Source organism: Lepidochelys olivacea (genome assembly GCF_965140295.1).
Source record: "Lepidochelys olivacea isolate rLepOli2 genome assembly, chromosome: 6".
NCBI classification, from domain to species: Eukaryota; Metazoa; Chordata; order Testudines; family Cheloniidae; genus Lepidochelys; species Lepidochelys olivacea.
The window spans coordinates 69232147-69249791 of NC_140416.1; the positions used below are offsets into that span (position 1 = coordinate 69232147).

Sequence of the window (17645 nt, forward strand, 5' to 3'; positions counted from 1 at the left end):
AGGAATGCTCCCACTCTGTGCCCCTGGGATGCAAACCATCCTAGTTGGCTTGAAGTGGAGGCAGAGACATGGCCTCACTTCCTCTCCATATTGATTTGTCCACAGAGCTGGCCAGGCCGCTGGGGACAGAAGGTTTCACCCTCCTTTGGGATGGCACAGTATTTACATCCCATTGAGCACGGGGAGTGGAGGGGGGGGGCTGAGGGAGGGATAGTGCTTCTCTAGGCACAAACCTGCAGCACTCTCTCTGGGACACTCCCTCTCGTGAGTTGTTACCCACATTCCTAATAATTTGCTGGACTGGGCCTTTGGTGGAAAGAGAGCCTTAGATCTGCATTTGTGTGTGATTGCACCAACTTCTGTTTAGAATATCTAGAAATAATATCTCACTTGAAAAGAATGAGCCTGATTCTTGCCTCATGCTAAGGTAACTGCACTGACCAGTATAAATGAGAGGAGAATCCAGCTCAGTGTGTCTGAAATCCTCATGTTCACTGGGAAAGGGAGGGAGAGGGGTGTTTTCACCAGTGGCAGAGAGCAGGATTTTTAAATAAGCCCCATGATTCATGATTTCTATTCTGCTGCTTTGCAAGTAATCTGCACTTTCACGAGGTCTCTGCCAGTTGAACATAGTCTTCAGGCCAGCTGGGCAACAGATTTCTACAGCATTTCAAGCTGAACATCCATCCAACCTTCCCACCCTGCCCCAAGAATTAATTAAATATTAAAGAATGAACCAATTCAGCAATAATCACCAGCCTCAATATCCCTTTCATCTCCTTCTTTCACAAGCATCTCCATGCTTTCTTCTAGGCCAGTTGCTGTGCTTGGAAGGCCTTTTCTGTACCTATTCCCCAAGCCAGCTCCCTCAGCTCACCCAAATCCCTCCTGAAGGGCACAGCCAGGTATGAGATATCTGAGTGCAAACTGAATCAATCCAGTGTAAATCCAGAGTGGCACCCCTGAAGTTAATGGAGCGTCTTCATTCCAGATTTATGCCAATATAACTGAGATCAGAATCTGCTCCCTTAGATTTGCTGCAATGCCATGAGGGAAGAATTCCAAATTACAAGGGTGAAGATAAATTGTTCAAGTGAGGCTGCTTGGGGAGATGGATGGCTCAGGGAGCAGGAAAAAAGATACAGAGCTTGTCACCTCTAGATCCTTTTTTTGACCTAGACCAGGCAGTAATAACAACTGATAGTTGTTCACATCTGAACAGCCCTGTGGTGGCTTGTGTGAAATGAGCTGGTCTCTTTCCAGTTTCCTGTGGACAAGTAACCATGGCACAAAAACCACTACCATGACTGGCACTAATAGGCAATCGACGCAGAAAGGCTGAGTTGTAGGCAATGGTGTGTGAGCTATTTTCTCCCTCCTATGTCAGGGCTCAGGGCATTCGGTAGGTGGGAAGCTTCCGTTGCTGCTACCTGCGCTGTACATTGCCTGTGTGCAGAGGTCAGTCACCCAGGCTGTCAACCCAAGTGCTATTTACACAAAAGAGAGAAAGAACCTCCCTTGGCAGGTGCCCCATCTGGTGAGTCCAGACGAACTTATCAGTGTGGAGTTCTTCTGACAGCTGGGTATTGAGCTATGTGCTTTATATGAGGGCTTGGCTATTACATGAGATTGCTCCATCTGCATTTGGCCGTGCTGCGCACATCTGGAAGTCTGACAAGTCAAGAGATCTGTGCTATTAGCAATTCCACGTGCCATTGCAACATGTTACCACAATCACACATTTCAATAGACATGAGACATGTCAGCACAGCGATCAGCTGAGATGCAAAAGAGCAGATGCAAGAGTTAGTGCATTCAATCAAACATGGGGGCAAATCCAGTCCCCAAAAAACTGTACACTGGGGGGATTCACAGTGAAATGAAGGGTAGGAGGTAGAATCCTCCCAAACGGGCACACAGCTTCTGTGCAGAGACTAAGGCCTTGTCTACACTAGGGATTTGCTGCTGGTGTGGACTGGTGTAGCTGCACCCATACAAGTGCCTACAGTAAACAGGCAACACCGTAATAAGCTGTGATCTTCAGTGGTTTCAAACAGGGGTGAGCTGCTCTGGTACAAAACCCTGCTTTGCCTCTTTGCACTAGGGGTTTGCACCACTAATGCAGCTACACTATGGCTAGCCACTGATGGCTGCAAACCCCAGCATAGGCAAGGCCTAACCTAGTTTAACACAATACCTGTGACAGCCTTCATTGCTGCCAGTGTGCTCCTTCTAGTCCCACCCCAGTATCCCTTGCGACTCTGCCATGGGCAGCTTCTGTTCTATGAGAAGCAACTCCCTTTCATTTCATCACACTACCTAGGAGCCACTACAAATAGATGGACAAGAATGGTGAAATGCACTTTTTAATTATTTTATAATTTGTCTCAGTATTATCCATCAGAGAGCCAAGCTCTGTAGTTGTATGATTAAGTCAATATTAAATTGTTTAGTGAGATAAAATAAAGTTCACTCTGGGCCAAAGACTATGTGGCAGACTGATGTTATGGCAAGCTGATCATAATGGCAATACACATGATGGGGAAATAGCTCGTCATTCATAACATTGCATGTGATGCTCCCTAGAGTATTTTGCAGAATATTGTCAGAGACTGGCATCCCCATATATATATAAAAATATTAGTATGAAGTAAACTAAAAACTGCTAAGATGGGAGGGTTCCCATATCCTGAGCTATGTGAACTTGTGATGAGTGGGCAAAAACAGAAACAAAAAGGTTCTTTTCCCTCCCAGGCAGAGGAAGAACAAATGTAAAAGACAAAGATGGTCAGTCTCTTAGGCAGTCTTTTGGTAACCTTAATGGGGTTCAGCTTGTCTGCAGGTTTTAGTGTCTTTGATCCGGTTTAGGTTCTGCCTCCACCCCTTCCTTTTGGCCACCTGGTCCATACAGTCTCCGGGGCAGCAGGGTCTGCAACTGTCTTCCACTTTGTTGAATTGTCCCTGTAGCCAGCAGTCTCCGAGGTACAGCAGCCTTCCCCCAACCACCACACCTTTCTGGCTTTTCCTTTTCAAGCTTCCTCCTTCCAGGCAGAGCAAGCCTTACAGGTGTGTCTGGTTAGTGCTGACTGAGCCCATAAGGGATCAGCCTCCTCTCTTCTAGAGTGTGGGTGGACTGTAATGGAAACTTAAACAGCCCAGGGCTTGATGACCTATGTTTATAAATTTCAGAGTAGGTTTAGTGACAGTGTCACAAAAAGGCATTCTGTGAGGGGGAAAAGGAGTTTTGTGCCCTGTTTGGATTTGTTTTTGTAAGAGCATGACTTACTACCAGAATGCACCTCTATGGCTGGGCAAGGTATTGCAAAGCCTTCCCCTCAGTACCTCCAAACAGCAATGTAGGCCTGCTGATTGTCCACTTGTTCTTGTGACTCGGCCCTTCCGGCATAAGTCAACAGACCAACAAACAATAGTCTGACAATTTCACATTGGAACTCCAGCCTCACTCCAGACATGCTAGTCCCTACCCCTTGGGTCAGGGGGTCTCAACAGTCCTTACCCCTTGGATCAGGGGGATTTCCAAGCCATCTTCCTCGCCAGGCCAGGGGGGAGCCCAGGCCTTCCCTCTCCTCTGAGTTCCAGTCCAGGACCCCTTTAATAGGCAACCAAGACCCAGTAAATGCAGATCCCTTGCTGCCTTCCTGGACCACTGTCTACTTTCACTGGTTTTAGCCTTTCCTACAGCCTCTCGCCCAGCTCATTGTGTATCAGCATCACAGTCTCTAAGCCTCTCTCCCAGGCTCACTGCAGATCGTCTTAGCTCTCTCCACTGCCCAGCTGGTTCTGCTACAGGAGAGTTTTCTCTACTGCCCTCACAGGGCAGTCCCTGGCCCAGCAGGAGTCTCCCTGATCCCCACAGGCCTCTCCACCAGCATGGAGAATCCTGGGCCAATTCAATTCCTCCAGCTTTCCTTCCCCACTTCCTGAGGCTCCCAGTTACAGATGTACCAATAACATGAGAATTGGAATTGGAGTCAAGGACCCATATGCCCTGGATGGACTGTTATTGATAGGACACCAGTGGAAACAGAGAATGTGGGGAGTAGGCAGTGCTCAGGGTTGAATACAGTTCCACTTGTTCAACTTAATCTGCGTTCAGCTGCGCTCTGTGCTAATGAAACAGTACCTTCCTTCAGGGAGGTTCTGTCCCCCAGCAGCCCAACTCAGCTCCCTGGCTCCAGCCAGCCTTCGTTCTCAGAGTGAGAGCCAGAAATCTACTGTCCTTCCCCAGCCAGTCCTCAACTAAGCCAGATTCAGTCCTTTTAGCTCCTCCCTCCAGCCTTGACACCTACTGCAGGGAACAGGGCAGGGCTGATTGCACCCACAGCCTGTCATTAACCCAGTGTGGGATTTCTACACCCCATCACATTTTTCTTTTGTTCTCCTTAATGTGTAAAGAAAGCAGGAAAGGCTGGTTGTTTTGTCTTTATTGTTCATGAGGTGGGGGAGGGGGAGAGAATGTTTGTGTTTTGCAGAAATATCAAGCATGTTAAGTCTGGCCTTCCCTAGTTGTACCAGAAGACTCATTGGAGATCAGAGAGATGTGAGCTTTCTCAGCCTTGACCTGAAGGGACCGGAATGTTGAATCTGTAAGAAAGATATTTTTTCTCTCAAGTTTTTGAATTGAATAAGTATGAACCGAAACAAGGAACACAGAGTTTAAATAGTCCACATAAATATTTCCCCTCTTAGTTAACTAGGCTTCACTGGCATGGTTATCGCCGATGTCACAATCTTATCAGTTCTCCAGAAACCATAGAGTTTCCCAGGAAAAAAAGAGTAGGCAAGACCTAAATTTCTAATGTAAAACACAAGTAAAAATGAAACCCACTGAAATGAACAAAACCAGACAATCTTTCAGCCCTTCTGGGTTCAAATCTGTTTTCTTTATTTCCTTTGCATGTCTTTCCTTTTTGAACATTTATTCCCTTTGCCTGTTTTATCTGGAGCCCTAGCAGAAATGGACAAACCCCAGGTCTAAGGACTGTGTTTAAAAAACTAGAAAACACCCACCCACACATGTAAGCATGTTACTGCTGTGCACTGAGGAGCTGGATTGCTGTCATTATTATAATAGCTGAGCTGATAATTGTTGAATGAGGTGACAGTACTCATTTCAACTACTGGAGAATGTGAGCATTGTGGAATTGGTTGCTAATTGCTTAAATGGCTTCCAGACTGTAAAAAAACCTTTATTTTAGACCCAGAAGTGAATGTAGATGGTGTGTCATAATTAGTTATTGTTGTAAATCTCTAGTTGGCATTTCTACCAGTAAATGGTGCAATTGAGCATTGTCCATTGATAAAAGTATATCAAAGGGGGAGCTGTCATTTTAAGAGGTGTGCTGGAGATTGCACTTGAGTGGAATATTGAGTGGAGTTTAGTGCAGTCTCAGTTTTGGATGTTCCAGTCTGGGTGTGTGTGATACAATAAAACAGCAGAGAGCTTCCTCTGGAAAATATTCTAAACAGGGCAGAATTTAGATAAATGAAAATATTTTTGAACAAAAGTAGACCTCCTCTTGAAGGAGCAGGTCTTTTCCAACTCTAATTCCTACGATTCCTTGAGTCAATGGATAACGGGGGCAAGGTGTTCTGGATTTTCTGTAAAAATCCTTTGAAGATTTTCTGGCTCATGGGTATATACAAGAAACTCACTCTGAGGAACGCATTATCACTACCACCAGGGCCCAATTCTTCATCACATTGCTGCTCTTGTGAGCCACTGGAAATGGCAGAACTGGTCACCAGTGACTCCTCCCAGCATCAGACGCTTCCCCAGACAGCGCAGAGTCAGGCAGGCCCCGCAGGACTGGGAAAAGGGGAAGCACAAAGACAACTTAATGCCACCTTCATTCACTACTTCCATTTCTGGGCCAAGTGTAGCTGAGTTGGAACAGAGAGTCTAGTCCCTAGTTTAGATTCGCTATGGAATGCTTGTTACCGGCTGGTGATTAAAAATTGGTCATTCAGGAAGTGGAAGCCAGGCATGGTGGGGGATTGGAGTCAGGAAAAGAAGAGATGTTAAAGTAAGACGCTTTTAAGGAGCTTCACAGAATGGAACAGAAAAAGGATGGAGAATTTCAAGCTAAAGCTGTGTGTATAGACCCTGCACTGGTGAAGAAGGGCTTAAAGAGCTGCTGTGGGCAAAGTTGGCCCCACCCCTCCACACTTGTCAATCATGTCAAGGGTGGAATAAGGACATAAAAACAGGCAGTTTCCAGCAGTTCGTGGTCAGCTCTGGGAGAGAGCAGATAGTGGCTCTACAGCTCCCAAAGGAGATTCCGCTTCAGGGGAGCTGCCCTCAGGAAGGCTATTTACCATCCGTCCCTGTGCTTACAATTAGACAATGACTCTGCTATGGTAGCTGGGTAGGACAAGTTTGGCAAACCCTGAGGCAAGCTGTTTAAGTGGTTGATGCTGCTTCCCTCTACCCTTTCAGGGTTAGACAATTTGAGGACAGGCCTAAGGGACTAGGGGAGTGGGAGCCAAAAGCTCAATCCCATCAACCCCAAAAAAGACTATCTAACATAATTTGTGTCACAAAGACTCCAATTTAGGCAGATGGGGGATGCCCTGAGGACTTTTCAGTGCCCATCCAGTAGGAGGTGCCCCTCAACAGCCTGTGAACTGTGACACTGTGTTAGCATAGGGAAGAGTTGATAAAGGAGAACTAATAATGCATCTGTATGTGGAAAATAGAAAGGGTTATATAGTTTGAAGTCAGTATAGTAAAGATTTATGCTCCCTTCAGTTAGTCTTCTTTGCATGAGCTAGAGAGAGGGGAATTTGTGGGAGGCTATGTAACTTGCTGTCAAATTTGGAACAGGGTCAGGGCTTGTCTACACAAGGGATTTAATCTGCGTTAAGTCAAATTAACCTGTTTTGAAAAAGCTTGCATACACACAAGGCAATCCATTACAGCACACTAACTGCATTTATCGCAAACTCTGGAGTCCTCTTGCAAAGTGGACTAAGTTTGCTGTGAATCAAATTAGTCTGGTTTATTGTTTGTGTGCACACAATGTTGCTGTGCATCACTTTGGTATGCCTCCAATGGCCATCCCACACTGCTTTGAAGGCAATAATTACTGACCTGTCTGTTTACCTGTGTGCCCTCTCTCACCATGGTATCAAGTTGCCAGGACATCCCCTCTTCTATTTAAAAACTGGTGTGGGAACAGATTTTGCCCATGTGTTCAGGGATTTCAGTGCATGGGCACTGCTGCGATAGTACTCCAGAAGCCCCACAACATGTCTCATGCAGCCACGTGAAGCTGTGCATCACCATCTGGGTGAAGCACTGGTGCAGCAAGCTCTTGTAGCCAGCCATGGGAATAAAGATCTCTTTGTGAACATTGCAAAGCAGACATCCAAGAGGAGTCATGACCAGGACACCAAATAATGCTGGATAAAAAGCAAGCAGCTCGGGAGGACCCATATTAAAACCAGGGATGAGAGGAAAAATTCAGCAGGGGACAAGTATCCTGTCCATTTTTTGAGGAACTGGACTGGATTTTGCACCACTACACAACCACCCAGCCCTGAAAGACTGTGGAACCACCTGCCTGCTCCCCACCTCCTCCCAGGGCTCATTGGAGGATGAGCATGAGGAAACCAGCAAAAAGCTGTCCCCTGAGAGCCAAGATCTCTTTGGGACTCAGGCCCCTGACACTGGTCAGGTAGAAAGTCAACATAATTTCTGCCCTTCAACAACGGAGCGTCAGCCCCCGCCAGAAACCCAGGCCAGGATCCAAGAGGCAGATTCTCTGGAGGGAACTTTGGCAGGTAAGTACGTATCTTTACAATTAATTATTATTGTGCTGTACTGCCATGCTAGCTTCTGTTACGGGTGTCCCATGGCCACATCCATTTTAGGCAGATAAGAGCTAGGAGCCTTTCTGAATCTCCAGCCCCCACCTCCCTTGGCCCATGCTATCTACTCACGCCCGCCACCCCCATACACATTTCCAAGTTGGCAACTTCTCCACCCGAGTGATAGGCCTCTGTCACATGCTAGAGCCCTTACCATGGACTGTTTGCAGGCCCATGCCACAGAGGGCAAATGCCCATCTACCTTTCTCCTCCCCTCATCTCTCCTGCCTAACAAACCCCTTCCCTCTCCGCAGCCCCTGTTGGCCATCTCAAAAAGGCACCTGGCAACATGGTGGAGCCACTGCCTCCATCCCACCTCGCCCCCCTCCTGCAGCAGATTCAAATAATGAAAACATTCATTTGTGCAAAATTCAACAGTTTATGGAGATAGTGGTTACAGGAAAAGATGTTGAGTTAGTATTCTCAGTGGACATGAGGACACATGGACATTACAGGCCTATAAAGGTACAAAAAGTACTGCTCCCCGTTATTGCCCTGTAACAAGCATTCTGACAGGAAAAGATGTGACAGTCATTGCCAAACCCTATCTGTTTTGCTCTGCGCTTTCTCCACGTCTGCAGGAGAGATAAAGCAGAATCTGAGACACGGACATTTCTCCATTTTTGTCTGGATATTATGGCACATAGACACATGGTGATGCGCCCCTGTATAGCTCACAGCTCCCTTCCATTCCTGCAGCACTCCTGGAGGGACCATCTTGGTGAATAACTTCACAGCGTATCTTGCTGGTCTGCCCTTTGCCTTTTTGAATAAAGCCATGCTCTGCTTCCTAGTCACCCACCTCAGTGTAACATCATCAAGAGTTAGGACAGCCTAGAAGGGGTTACTACCCAGCTCTCCCCTATGTGTGCCCCTTTGACCCTTCAACACCATATAAGCTCCTCCAACGCCCAACAAAGCTGCAAAGCCAAACCAGGAATGTTATTTCCCCTCCTTCTCCTCTCCCTCCCCCACCCTGCCCCCAGCCTCCAAGGCACCATGGCAAAACCAACAGCATGTACTGCACAGACAAAAACCCCAGTGTGCACACCACTTACCAGCTCTGAGATTCCCCCAAGACTGGGAAGAATTTCAGGGAGGTAGAGTCACAAATGCATATAAAAATGCTATCATAGCCTATCTGAAATATGAACAATAACTGACTGTGTTTTTTCATACTCCCACAGCCGCAACAGCCAGGCCCTCAAGGACAGGGCCTCTATCAACAAGAGGAGATTCAGCAGTGGAGGAAGCGGGATGAGGAAAATGAAAAAGAGGAGTTTACCGTGTGGGGGATGCTAGGGACTGACTCCTGGATAAGCTACACACTGTGCAGGACCATTTCTGGGCTCAGAAAACCAGCATGGATCAGTGGGAAAGGATTGTTCTGCAGACCTCGGATGACCAGCAGTGGCGAGAGAATTTCAGGCTGAGGAAGGCAACCTTTTTTGAGATCTGTGCTGAACTGACCCTGGAGCTGCAGCAGCAGTGTACCAACATGCAGTACTCCATGTCCATGGACAAGTGGGTTGCCATTGTCATCTGGAAGTTGGCCACCCTTGCATGCTATTGGTTGTAGCCAGCCAATTTGATGTAGGGAGATCAACTGTTGGAGCTATTGTCATGCAGGTGTGTCATGCCATCGAAAAGGTACTGTGATACTGGGTTAAAAAGCTTAACAGGAGATTATTGATGGTTTTGCAAGCATGGGGTTTTCAAACTGTACTGGGCATGTGCCTATAATTTGCCCCTTCCCTAAGTCACAGAATTTATAAACAGAAAGGGGTATTTCTCCACGGTGCTCCAAGGGCTGGTTGACAACTATGGCAAGTTTATGGACATAAATTCAGGGTAGCCTGGAAGGGCCCACAGTGCTAGGATCTTTTGGGACTCAGTTCTGGTTACATTCATGGAGAAAGGACTGTTTGCCCCAATGATCACTCCAGACATTAAAGGTGTGGAGGTTGCTCCGATTATCCTGGGAGACCTGGTTTATCTTCTGCTTCCCTGGTTAATGAAGCCATTCACAGGCTGGTTGGGCAGAAGGAAGGCCATTTTTAGCTACCGACTCAGCAATTGCACAATGATAGTGGAGCGTGCATTTGGCTGTTAGAAAGGAAAGTGATGCTGTTTATGGAATAGGTTGCAAGCAGCAGAAAAAAAACCTCATTCCAACTATTATAGCTGCCTTCTGCACAATATTTGTGAGAGTAAGGGAGAAAGCCCAAATTGCTGGGTGGGAGGCTGAGGGGCAGACACATGCTCAGAAGTTCAAGCAGCCAGCATCGCATCCCACAGAAAATGGAAACAGCCAGGATAATATTGCCAGGGATGCCTATTGTTCTGATTTGGAGTCTCAGGCCTGAAAATGTGCAGCTGTCCATCCAGTGTTAACCTAGGGCGGGTGATGAGGCTGGGATGGAATGTGAACTGGGCACTCTGGTTTCTGGGTGGTGGAAGTGAAACGCTGTGGTAATGCTTCATTTACCGTGTGTCTCTGCCGACATATTTTTGTGAAACCCTATGATTTATTTCACTTTTAAGGGTTTTCTGTGTTTAATGCAATGCTGACTCATTAGCAATGAATTTTTATCATTTTGTTATTAAACAGCAAATATGTAACAAACAAAAAAGAGTTGCAACTGAACCAATAACAAAACAATTTTTAGTATGAAACAATACATTTTAAAAAGAATCTATTAACTAACAATGGTAAAGAAACCTTTAATTAAAACAACAGTGAAGCCATGACTGAAAGTGCAACAGTGCAGAACAAAAGTATAGGGGGACTCTGCCCCTTCTTGTTTGTGGGTACTTCTGGGGTTGAGTCGTGTGGCTTGAAGTTACATGCGGTGTTGGAAGGCTCAAAAGAGCTGGGCTCCCAGGTGCAACTGTTCCCTGTGCCCAGAGGTTGAGTCTGTGAAGGGAGTGGCACCTGGGTGTATTGCTGTGGGGGTACAGCAGGGAGGAGTTGCTGGTATTTTCAGTAGCCTTTATTGCCCAAGGTCTGAAGAACTGGCTGGGTCCTGGCTGACAGGACGGCAGTGCCTGCTGCCCTACCAACAGCATGCTTTGCGGCAGAGCGTTTTGGCTTAGTATTGCACCCATGAGTTGCCTCTACATCTGCCTGTCTCTTTCCATGCTCTCTTTGGTCATGGTGATGCTTTCCCTGGCAACCGCCATGCTCTCCTTGGCCATGCCACGTTCTCTTGGGAGAGCTTCCTGTCTTTTTCCCTCTCCATCCGACAGTACTGCCTTCCCCTCTGCCGCCACCATGTCATCTGCTTGCATGGGTGTAGTTTGGAGGGGCGGGAGGGCATTGCCCCCCCAAACTGCAAGCCTCGGGCAGGTGTGGAATTTGCCCTCCCTCCCCCATGTGCGGCCCCATTGGGCTGACTGGAGCCGCCCCCTCCAAATATAGAAGTCAAACTACGCCTGTCTGTTTGGTGGTGCGATGGGTGAAGACCAAAGCCGAATTCAAGCAGTCTCTGTGTATTTGCAGTTGCCAGCATAGCAACCCAGACTATTGTTGGATCCATGCCGGCCAAAAGCAAAGCAAAAATGGCGCTAGCCTGCCCAAAAGGGAAGTACAGGGTGGTGACAGTGCAAACATGGAATTTTAAAAAAAATTTGAATCTGCCTGGCTTCCCAAAATTCATAATGGAAAACTCCAGGATGCACACTGCTCAGCACCGAAGCAAAGGAGTCTGGGATACCCTCCAAGAATGCCATGCCCGTAGCACACAGCAAGCTGACAGTGTGCACACTCACTTTGAATTGAAAGATGGAACCAGGCGCTCTGTGTGTACACTCTTGGTGTGGCTTCCACACTGCATGTTACCTAGTGCACAGCAAAAAGCTTCAGGTGAAATCCCCCATGTAGACAAACCCTTAGTGTTTCTCCAAAAGGGCTGAACACAATTTTTTTTCAATTAGTAAATCAGCCTTATGCACCTGCTAGAACCTATTGCTGTCTAGGTCAAAATGTTAGCAAGGAAAATACATTGCATGGTTAGAGAAAGGTACTATTTGGCAATAGCAGTTGCAGTATGGTAATGCCACAACCCTAACTTCCTTCCCTAGGCAGTGCAGTCCCAGACTCTCACACTCAGCTCTCGTCTTCCCCCATGTGTATCTCAGTGCCGCCCAGCAACTGAGAGCTCCAACTGTCACAGGAGCTGTTGGAAGCAGCGTTGATGATTCAGCAGGCAGAGTGCTTTGCTGTGGATGTGGATCAGTACTCCTGCATGGAACTATGGGGGGACCTGACTGCTGAAGGTGCAGACTTAGGGATGTTGGGTCCGACTTTGTGCTGTGTATCCCTGGAGGTGCAGCACAAATGGCACAGCCTGGGAGAGGGGCAAAAATAGTTTAATGCCCCATTGGCACCTGTAGGATTCAGGGCTGTTCTGAGAGCTGGCCCAGCCTCTGGAAAAAGTCAGAGCAGCTCCAGGGACTGCTGTAACTTTCAGTAGCAGCCAATAGACACTGCTCGGCAGTCACTTCCTTTTCCACCCTCAGTTACCTCCCAGCATGCCTTTGCACCAGCGGCTCTGTGACCAACCTACAGCCATCTATGCCAGCCACTCACTGCCCCTTCACTGGGGTGTTCCTCAAAAACTAGTTAAGCACCTCAGCCACCAGAAAGGGGCCTCAACAGAGCCCAGAATCAGACCAAAGACATAAAACTGACCTCTTGTCCATTCATGTTCATTAAAGCTCTCCTGACACTTTTGATAAGAGCAGGCGTGTTAACTCAGGTGTCTCGGCCAAATCCCCCTTTGGAGAATTAGATTCTGCCTTCTGAAAACACTGTTGCTGTTTCACAAAGACATAAGATTCACTTCCAGACTTAAACAGCTATGTAGAGTTGTTGTGTGCTGTTAAACAGCTGTCACATTTTGCTTTAGAGGTGGTTGCATTTCAGCCCTTGGTGAGGTGAAGGTCCTTGTGAACAGTTTGCAAACTGTTCTGGGGATCCTTCGGGATGAAAGCTTCTATCAAAATGTCAGCAGTTATTAAGGTAGTTCTCTGCGTAAACACAAGCATTTGAGTCATCTTCAGTTTCTCTCATTCAGTCATCTCAGTGTCTTCAGCCAGATGGCTCGCAGGGCACCCATGGCTTCTTGCCTCCTTTCCCCCAACAGTGTCTTGTGCAACCCCTCCAGATCCCTCCATTTGCTCTCCTGCTTCATGAAGCCTCATTTCAAAGGCACCATCCTCCCTGCTGCGGACTGCAGGGGATTCCCTTTCTCATCCATAAGGTTTGCCACTGGGCACTATGAAGCAATCCTTCCCCCAAAGCACTGTCACTAAGTCACTCTGCCAGCTCCACGCTGGCCTGGGCTCTGATCCAAGATAGTTATGATGACTCTGCACAGACTATGAGCCTGATCCAAAGCCCATTGAAATCAATGGTAGTCTTTCCATTGACTTCAAAGGGTTTTGGACCATGCTCCAGGTGAGCATAAGACAATAACACACTGTGACCTAATCATGTCTGTGTCTTTGTGATGCAGTGAACCACTCAACAACATGTGTGTGAGGAAGTTGTTGGAGACGAATAGGATGTTAGTGCTGGGGCCTCTCCATCAAAGGACGCAAGCACCTTTTGGCTATGACCTGTCATGTGGAGATATTGTGGACACCAAAACAATGCCTGTGTTTCTTTCTCTTGTTAGCCTGCAAGGACTTCAGCCAGGGCAAGATCATTCAGAGGGTGAGAGAGAGGACAGGCTGGCTATGCTAAAGGAGAGCAGAGCAGGACCAGGACAAGAAGCTGAAATAATGTTTTCAGCATAGGCAAACAAGAATGGGGATGGGGGGAGACCTCCTAAGTATCAACATGAGGGTGTCTGTAATGGAAGAGTTGGGTCAGAGCACAAATGCACTGTATCCATCCACCTGCTACTGCCAATATGTGAGTTGGGAAGTGGCAAACCTTTTCTATCATTATCACAATGCCTCTGACCTTTTCTCCGTGTTTCACAGGGAGGTCACTTTGAGGATGCTAATAAACTAAAACAACTATTCCCATCAAGAGAAAATGTGATCAGGAAAGATTCGTGCCTTTGCTCTCCCCATCTCTTCTATCTTCTTAGTAGCTTATCTTAAGAGGTAGTCAAATTATTCATTGCTAAGAATATGCCTAGCAAATGTAGGCCTTTTGCTGCTTGCAAATCATTTAGGAACCAATCCTGATTTCAGCAAATGTATTAGTTATTTATGACTATTCGCTGGATTGTTTGGATGAACAGTTTTGACCCTGTGGTTTGCTCAAGAACCATTCATCTTAGCTGTTTCCTATTTGTTATTCATGCTGTATGCTTGGCCACATACGCCACATGGTATTGTCTCTGCTACCTGATTAGATGAATGAAACATTTAACAGGAAAATATCAAAAAGCAAATACAGAATAAGGTGCCTTTGATACAAGTTTTCAGATGAAGGGTCATTCATGCTAGAATTGATGAAACACTCAGGATCCATGAACATTTTCATGGCCAGGCTGCCAGTCATCCAAATAACCATGCAAACCAAATAACATGACCACTGTGAACAGCCGCGGAGTGAAGTCAGGCTGTTTGCAAATCCATTTTTCACTGTTCGCCACGGTTTACACTTTCCCATTTGGGGTTCTGGCATCTGTGAGTTAAAGGAAGTCATGGGGGGGAAGGGGAGTTTCTTTTAAAAAAGAGAGTGAGATTGAGAGGAGGACACAGGCACTCAAATACCCTGTCTGTGCTTGGTATATTAGGCAGCCCGTGCTCTTGGCTGGGAGCCCAGACAAGGCTTTTGTAATCAAAACATGATCTTGTATGCTGTGCAACCAGTGCTGAGAAAGGCCGTCTGATGACTCTCCTCTTTTAGCTCTGCTTTGGAATCCACCAGGCTTCACCGCCGAGGTCCAAAATGCAGCGATCTGTGAGTGCTGCCTTTGTTGTTACTGGGAGGGGAGTGGGGGGATTCATTTCTCTTTAAAAAAAAAACCAAGAAGTGACTTGCGCTCACTCTCATTTTGTTGTTGTTGTTTTGGGGGGTTGTTTGTTGCCAACAGCTGTGTATCTAAAATGATCTGAGACGCGTGGGAGGGAGGGGAGTGGATTTCGTATGCCGGATTTCATGTACCGATCACTGGGGCAGTTTGCCGTCGCTGGCTTAGGATGTTGTTCTTATCCAGAAGGGTGGGAGCATTGGGAGGAAAAAACCCATAAAGCCAGGTAATGCTGGACATTACTCATCCTGGTACTGGGAGTCGGGGGGCTTTCAGCTACAGCTGTCAGATCAGAGGCAGAGAATATTTCTTAGAGAGCTGGTGCACTGGATTTCATAGAAAAATGCTAGTTTAGGGGCCTGTCCCTCTTCCTTTTCCCTTCCCCCACCTTCTCTCTCTCTCTCTCTCTCTCACCATCACTCCCTTCTGAGCTCTCTCACTTCAGAAACAGCTGATTGTGAAAGTCTGCAGGGAAAGATGTGCACAGAAAGATGATTCCTGAGACAAGAGGTGCTTTCAAGCACTGATGAGTTGCATAATGGGGGTGTGTGTTAGGAGTGGGGGGGACAGAATGAGACATTGCCATGTAACTGAAGCACATTGCCTCTTGCTTCCCTTGCCGCCTTTTGTTACATTTTCATTTTTAATAGAAAGAGGTCTTTCTTTACAGTGCTCTCTCTCTGTCTCTGAGGCATCAGGCTCTGCTTTCTGATTCATAGCACACTGCACACTTGTTCTGCCAAATCCATTTACAACTCCCTGCTCTAGACACTGTGACATACGGGTGCCTTGGTTCCCCGGAAGAGCTTTATTCCGGGTAGGGTGAAGTGTAGCCACTTTTCATCCTAAGCGGCAGCGCAGCCTGCATTCTTTCCAGCAGCTCAGGAATGGGCACATACCCTTGTTATCGACTGGCTCAGACCAGCAGCTAGTAAGAAAATGCTGACCACGCTTGGACGTACAATCAGTGCTCCCCAGAGAATCAGTGTCAGGGCTCAAAATGCTGCTCTGCATTTCTGTGGACAAGTTGTTTTTGTTTGGTTGCTATGTTTTTTCTGAGTGGGGCGGGTGTGGATTTCCATTTACTTCCCCCAAGTATTTTGATGAAACTGAGCACCCTTCCCCATCACCCAAAAATAGGCTGAATAGCAGCAAAACTTTTCTGGCAGAAACATCTATCAGACTGGAATAATCTCCCTAGGGAAATGGTGGAAGCCCCATTGCTAGATTCATTTCAAACTGGACAAAACACTGACAAATATACAATAGGGAACAATCTTGCACAACCATGGGAAGAACTAGATGACCTAACAGATCTTTTTCAGTTCTGATTTGCCTTCTAAAAAAATCTGAATTCGCAATGGCTTTCCTGGAATGCGGCTCTGCTGTTATCCATTTATGTGAATTTAAAAGTTAAAGGTGTATATTTCAAGGCACACAATACACTGATCCCACCCTGAAAAAGGCAACATGCCCACCACTCTGCAAACACATAGCCTACCCACCCAGTACACTCAGAACAGAGAGTCTGTTGAGAGCGACACTGAATTCAGATTAACCAGTCTTGCAAAATTGCTATAAAATGTACCTTCCTCGGTGCAAAATCTGCTTACCTGCCACTGGATGATTGATGATAATGAAGAAAGAATATTTCATTCACCTGCAAAAATAAAAACAATAAAAAACGGCCGATTCGGAAAATTTTGCAGGACTGGCTTGCAAATTGTGGGTCTTTAGGAAGGACTGTTACAGCATCATTGACAAAGTATGACTGTTACTGATGGACTTCATGTTCAATCTTGACATGAATGAAAATATGTTGAAACAGAATGGGAGGTACCTTTTAGCGAACGAGTTTAGCTATCTTTTCCCTCACTAGTTTCTCTCCTGTTCCTTTTGATCCCATCGCATCTTACAGCCTAGGTCCTGATCATGCAATGAGCTCTATGCAGTCAGATCTCTGTGCCCACAGGGGAGCCCATTAATGTTAATGAGGCTCTGTGTGGGGTCAGGGGGTCTGCCTGCATGGAGCTCATTGCAGGATCAAGGCCTAAGCATGACTCGGTCAGTACTAGGATGGGAGATCCCCAAGGAACACTTACACGCTGCAAGAAGTGGTACTGGTTACCTAGTTGGCATCCTTCCCCAGTGTGATATTAAAAAAAATTGTGGTCCTGGCAACCACTAGTTCCTAAAGATCTCATGGGACTTTTTTAAGAGCAGTGATATTAAATTCTGACCAAATGCAAGGTTGATCATTATTATTACTTGTTGTTTTGTATTACCACAGTATTTGGGCTCCATTTTGTATTACCACAGTATTTGGGCTCCATTTTGTATTACCACAGTATTTGGGCTCCATAGTGCTATGTGCTGCACCAACACAAAACGGAAAGACAGTCGCTGCCCCAGAGAGCTCACAACCCAGATATTCTATTTGATCTGATCTGTCGCAATGTTTATATGGTGCCCTTCTCCTTGGTATCGGAATATCTCTTCTAATTATCTGTACATAGAATATCAGGGTTGGAAGGGACCTCCGGAGGTCATCTAGCCCAACCCCCTGCTCAAAGCAGGACCAATCCCCAACTAAATCATCCCAGCCAGGGATTTGTCAAGCCTGACCTTAAAAATATCTAAGGAAGGAGATTCCACCACCTCCCTAGGTAACGCATTCCAGTGTTTCACCACCCTCCAAGTGAAAAAGTTTTTCCTCATATCCAACCTAAACCTCCCCCACTGCAACTTGAGACCATT

General features: G+C 46.6%; 1 protein-coding gene and 1 long non-coding RNA gene across 6 annotated transcripts in view; one reads left to right on the plus strand and one right to left on the minus strand.

Moving 5' to 3' along the window:
* The window catches only part of CCDC9B (coiled-coil domain containing 9B), a 152571-nt gene that overhangs the window by 23341 nt on the left and 111585 nt on the right, over window positions 1-17645 (plus strand). Inside the window, exons 1-2 of one of the 5 annotated variants that reach the window (XM_084630647.1) lie at window positions 7728-7806; window positions 9081-9543. The exons of 2 other annotated variants lie outside the window; for them this stretch is intronic. In XM_084630647.1, the coding sequence (XP_084486773.1) occupies window positions 9457-9543 (87 nt within the window). In that variant the 5' untranslated portion in view covers window positions 7728-7806; window positions 9081-9456. Of the gene's footprint in view, window positions 1-7727; window positions 7807-8921; window positions 8994-9080; window positions 9544-14687; window positions 14819-17645 lie in introns of those variants that run through there. 2 more of the 5 variants (XM_084630648.1, XM_084630650.1) reach the window with 2 other exon arrangements.
* LOC311521922 lies at window positions 4318-9009 on the minus strand. The gene is made up of 3 exons (XR_014711999.1): window positions 8952-9009; window positions 5677-5830; window positions 4318-4605 (listed from the first exon to the last, which is right to left on the minus strand). It is a non-coding gene; the product is annotated as an uncharacterized lncRNA (long non-coding RNA).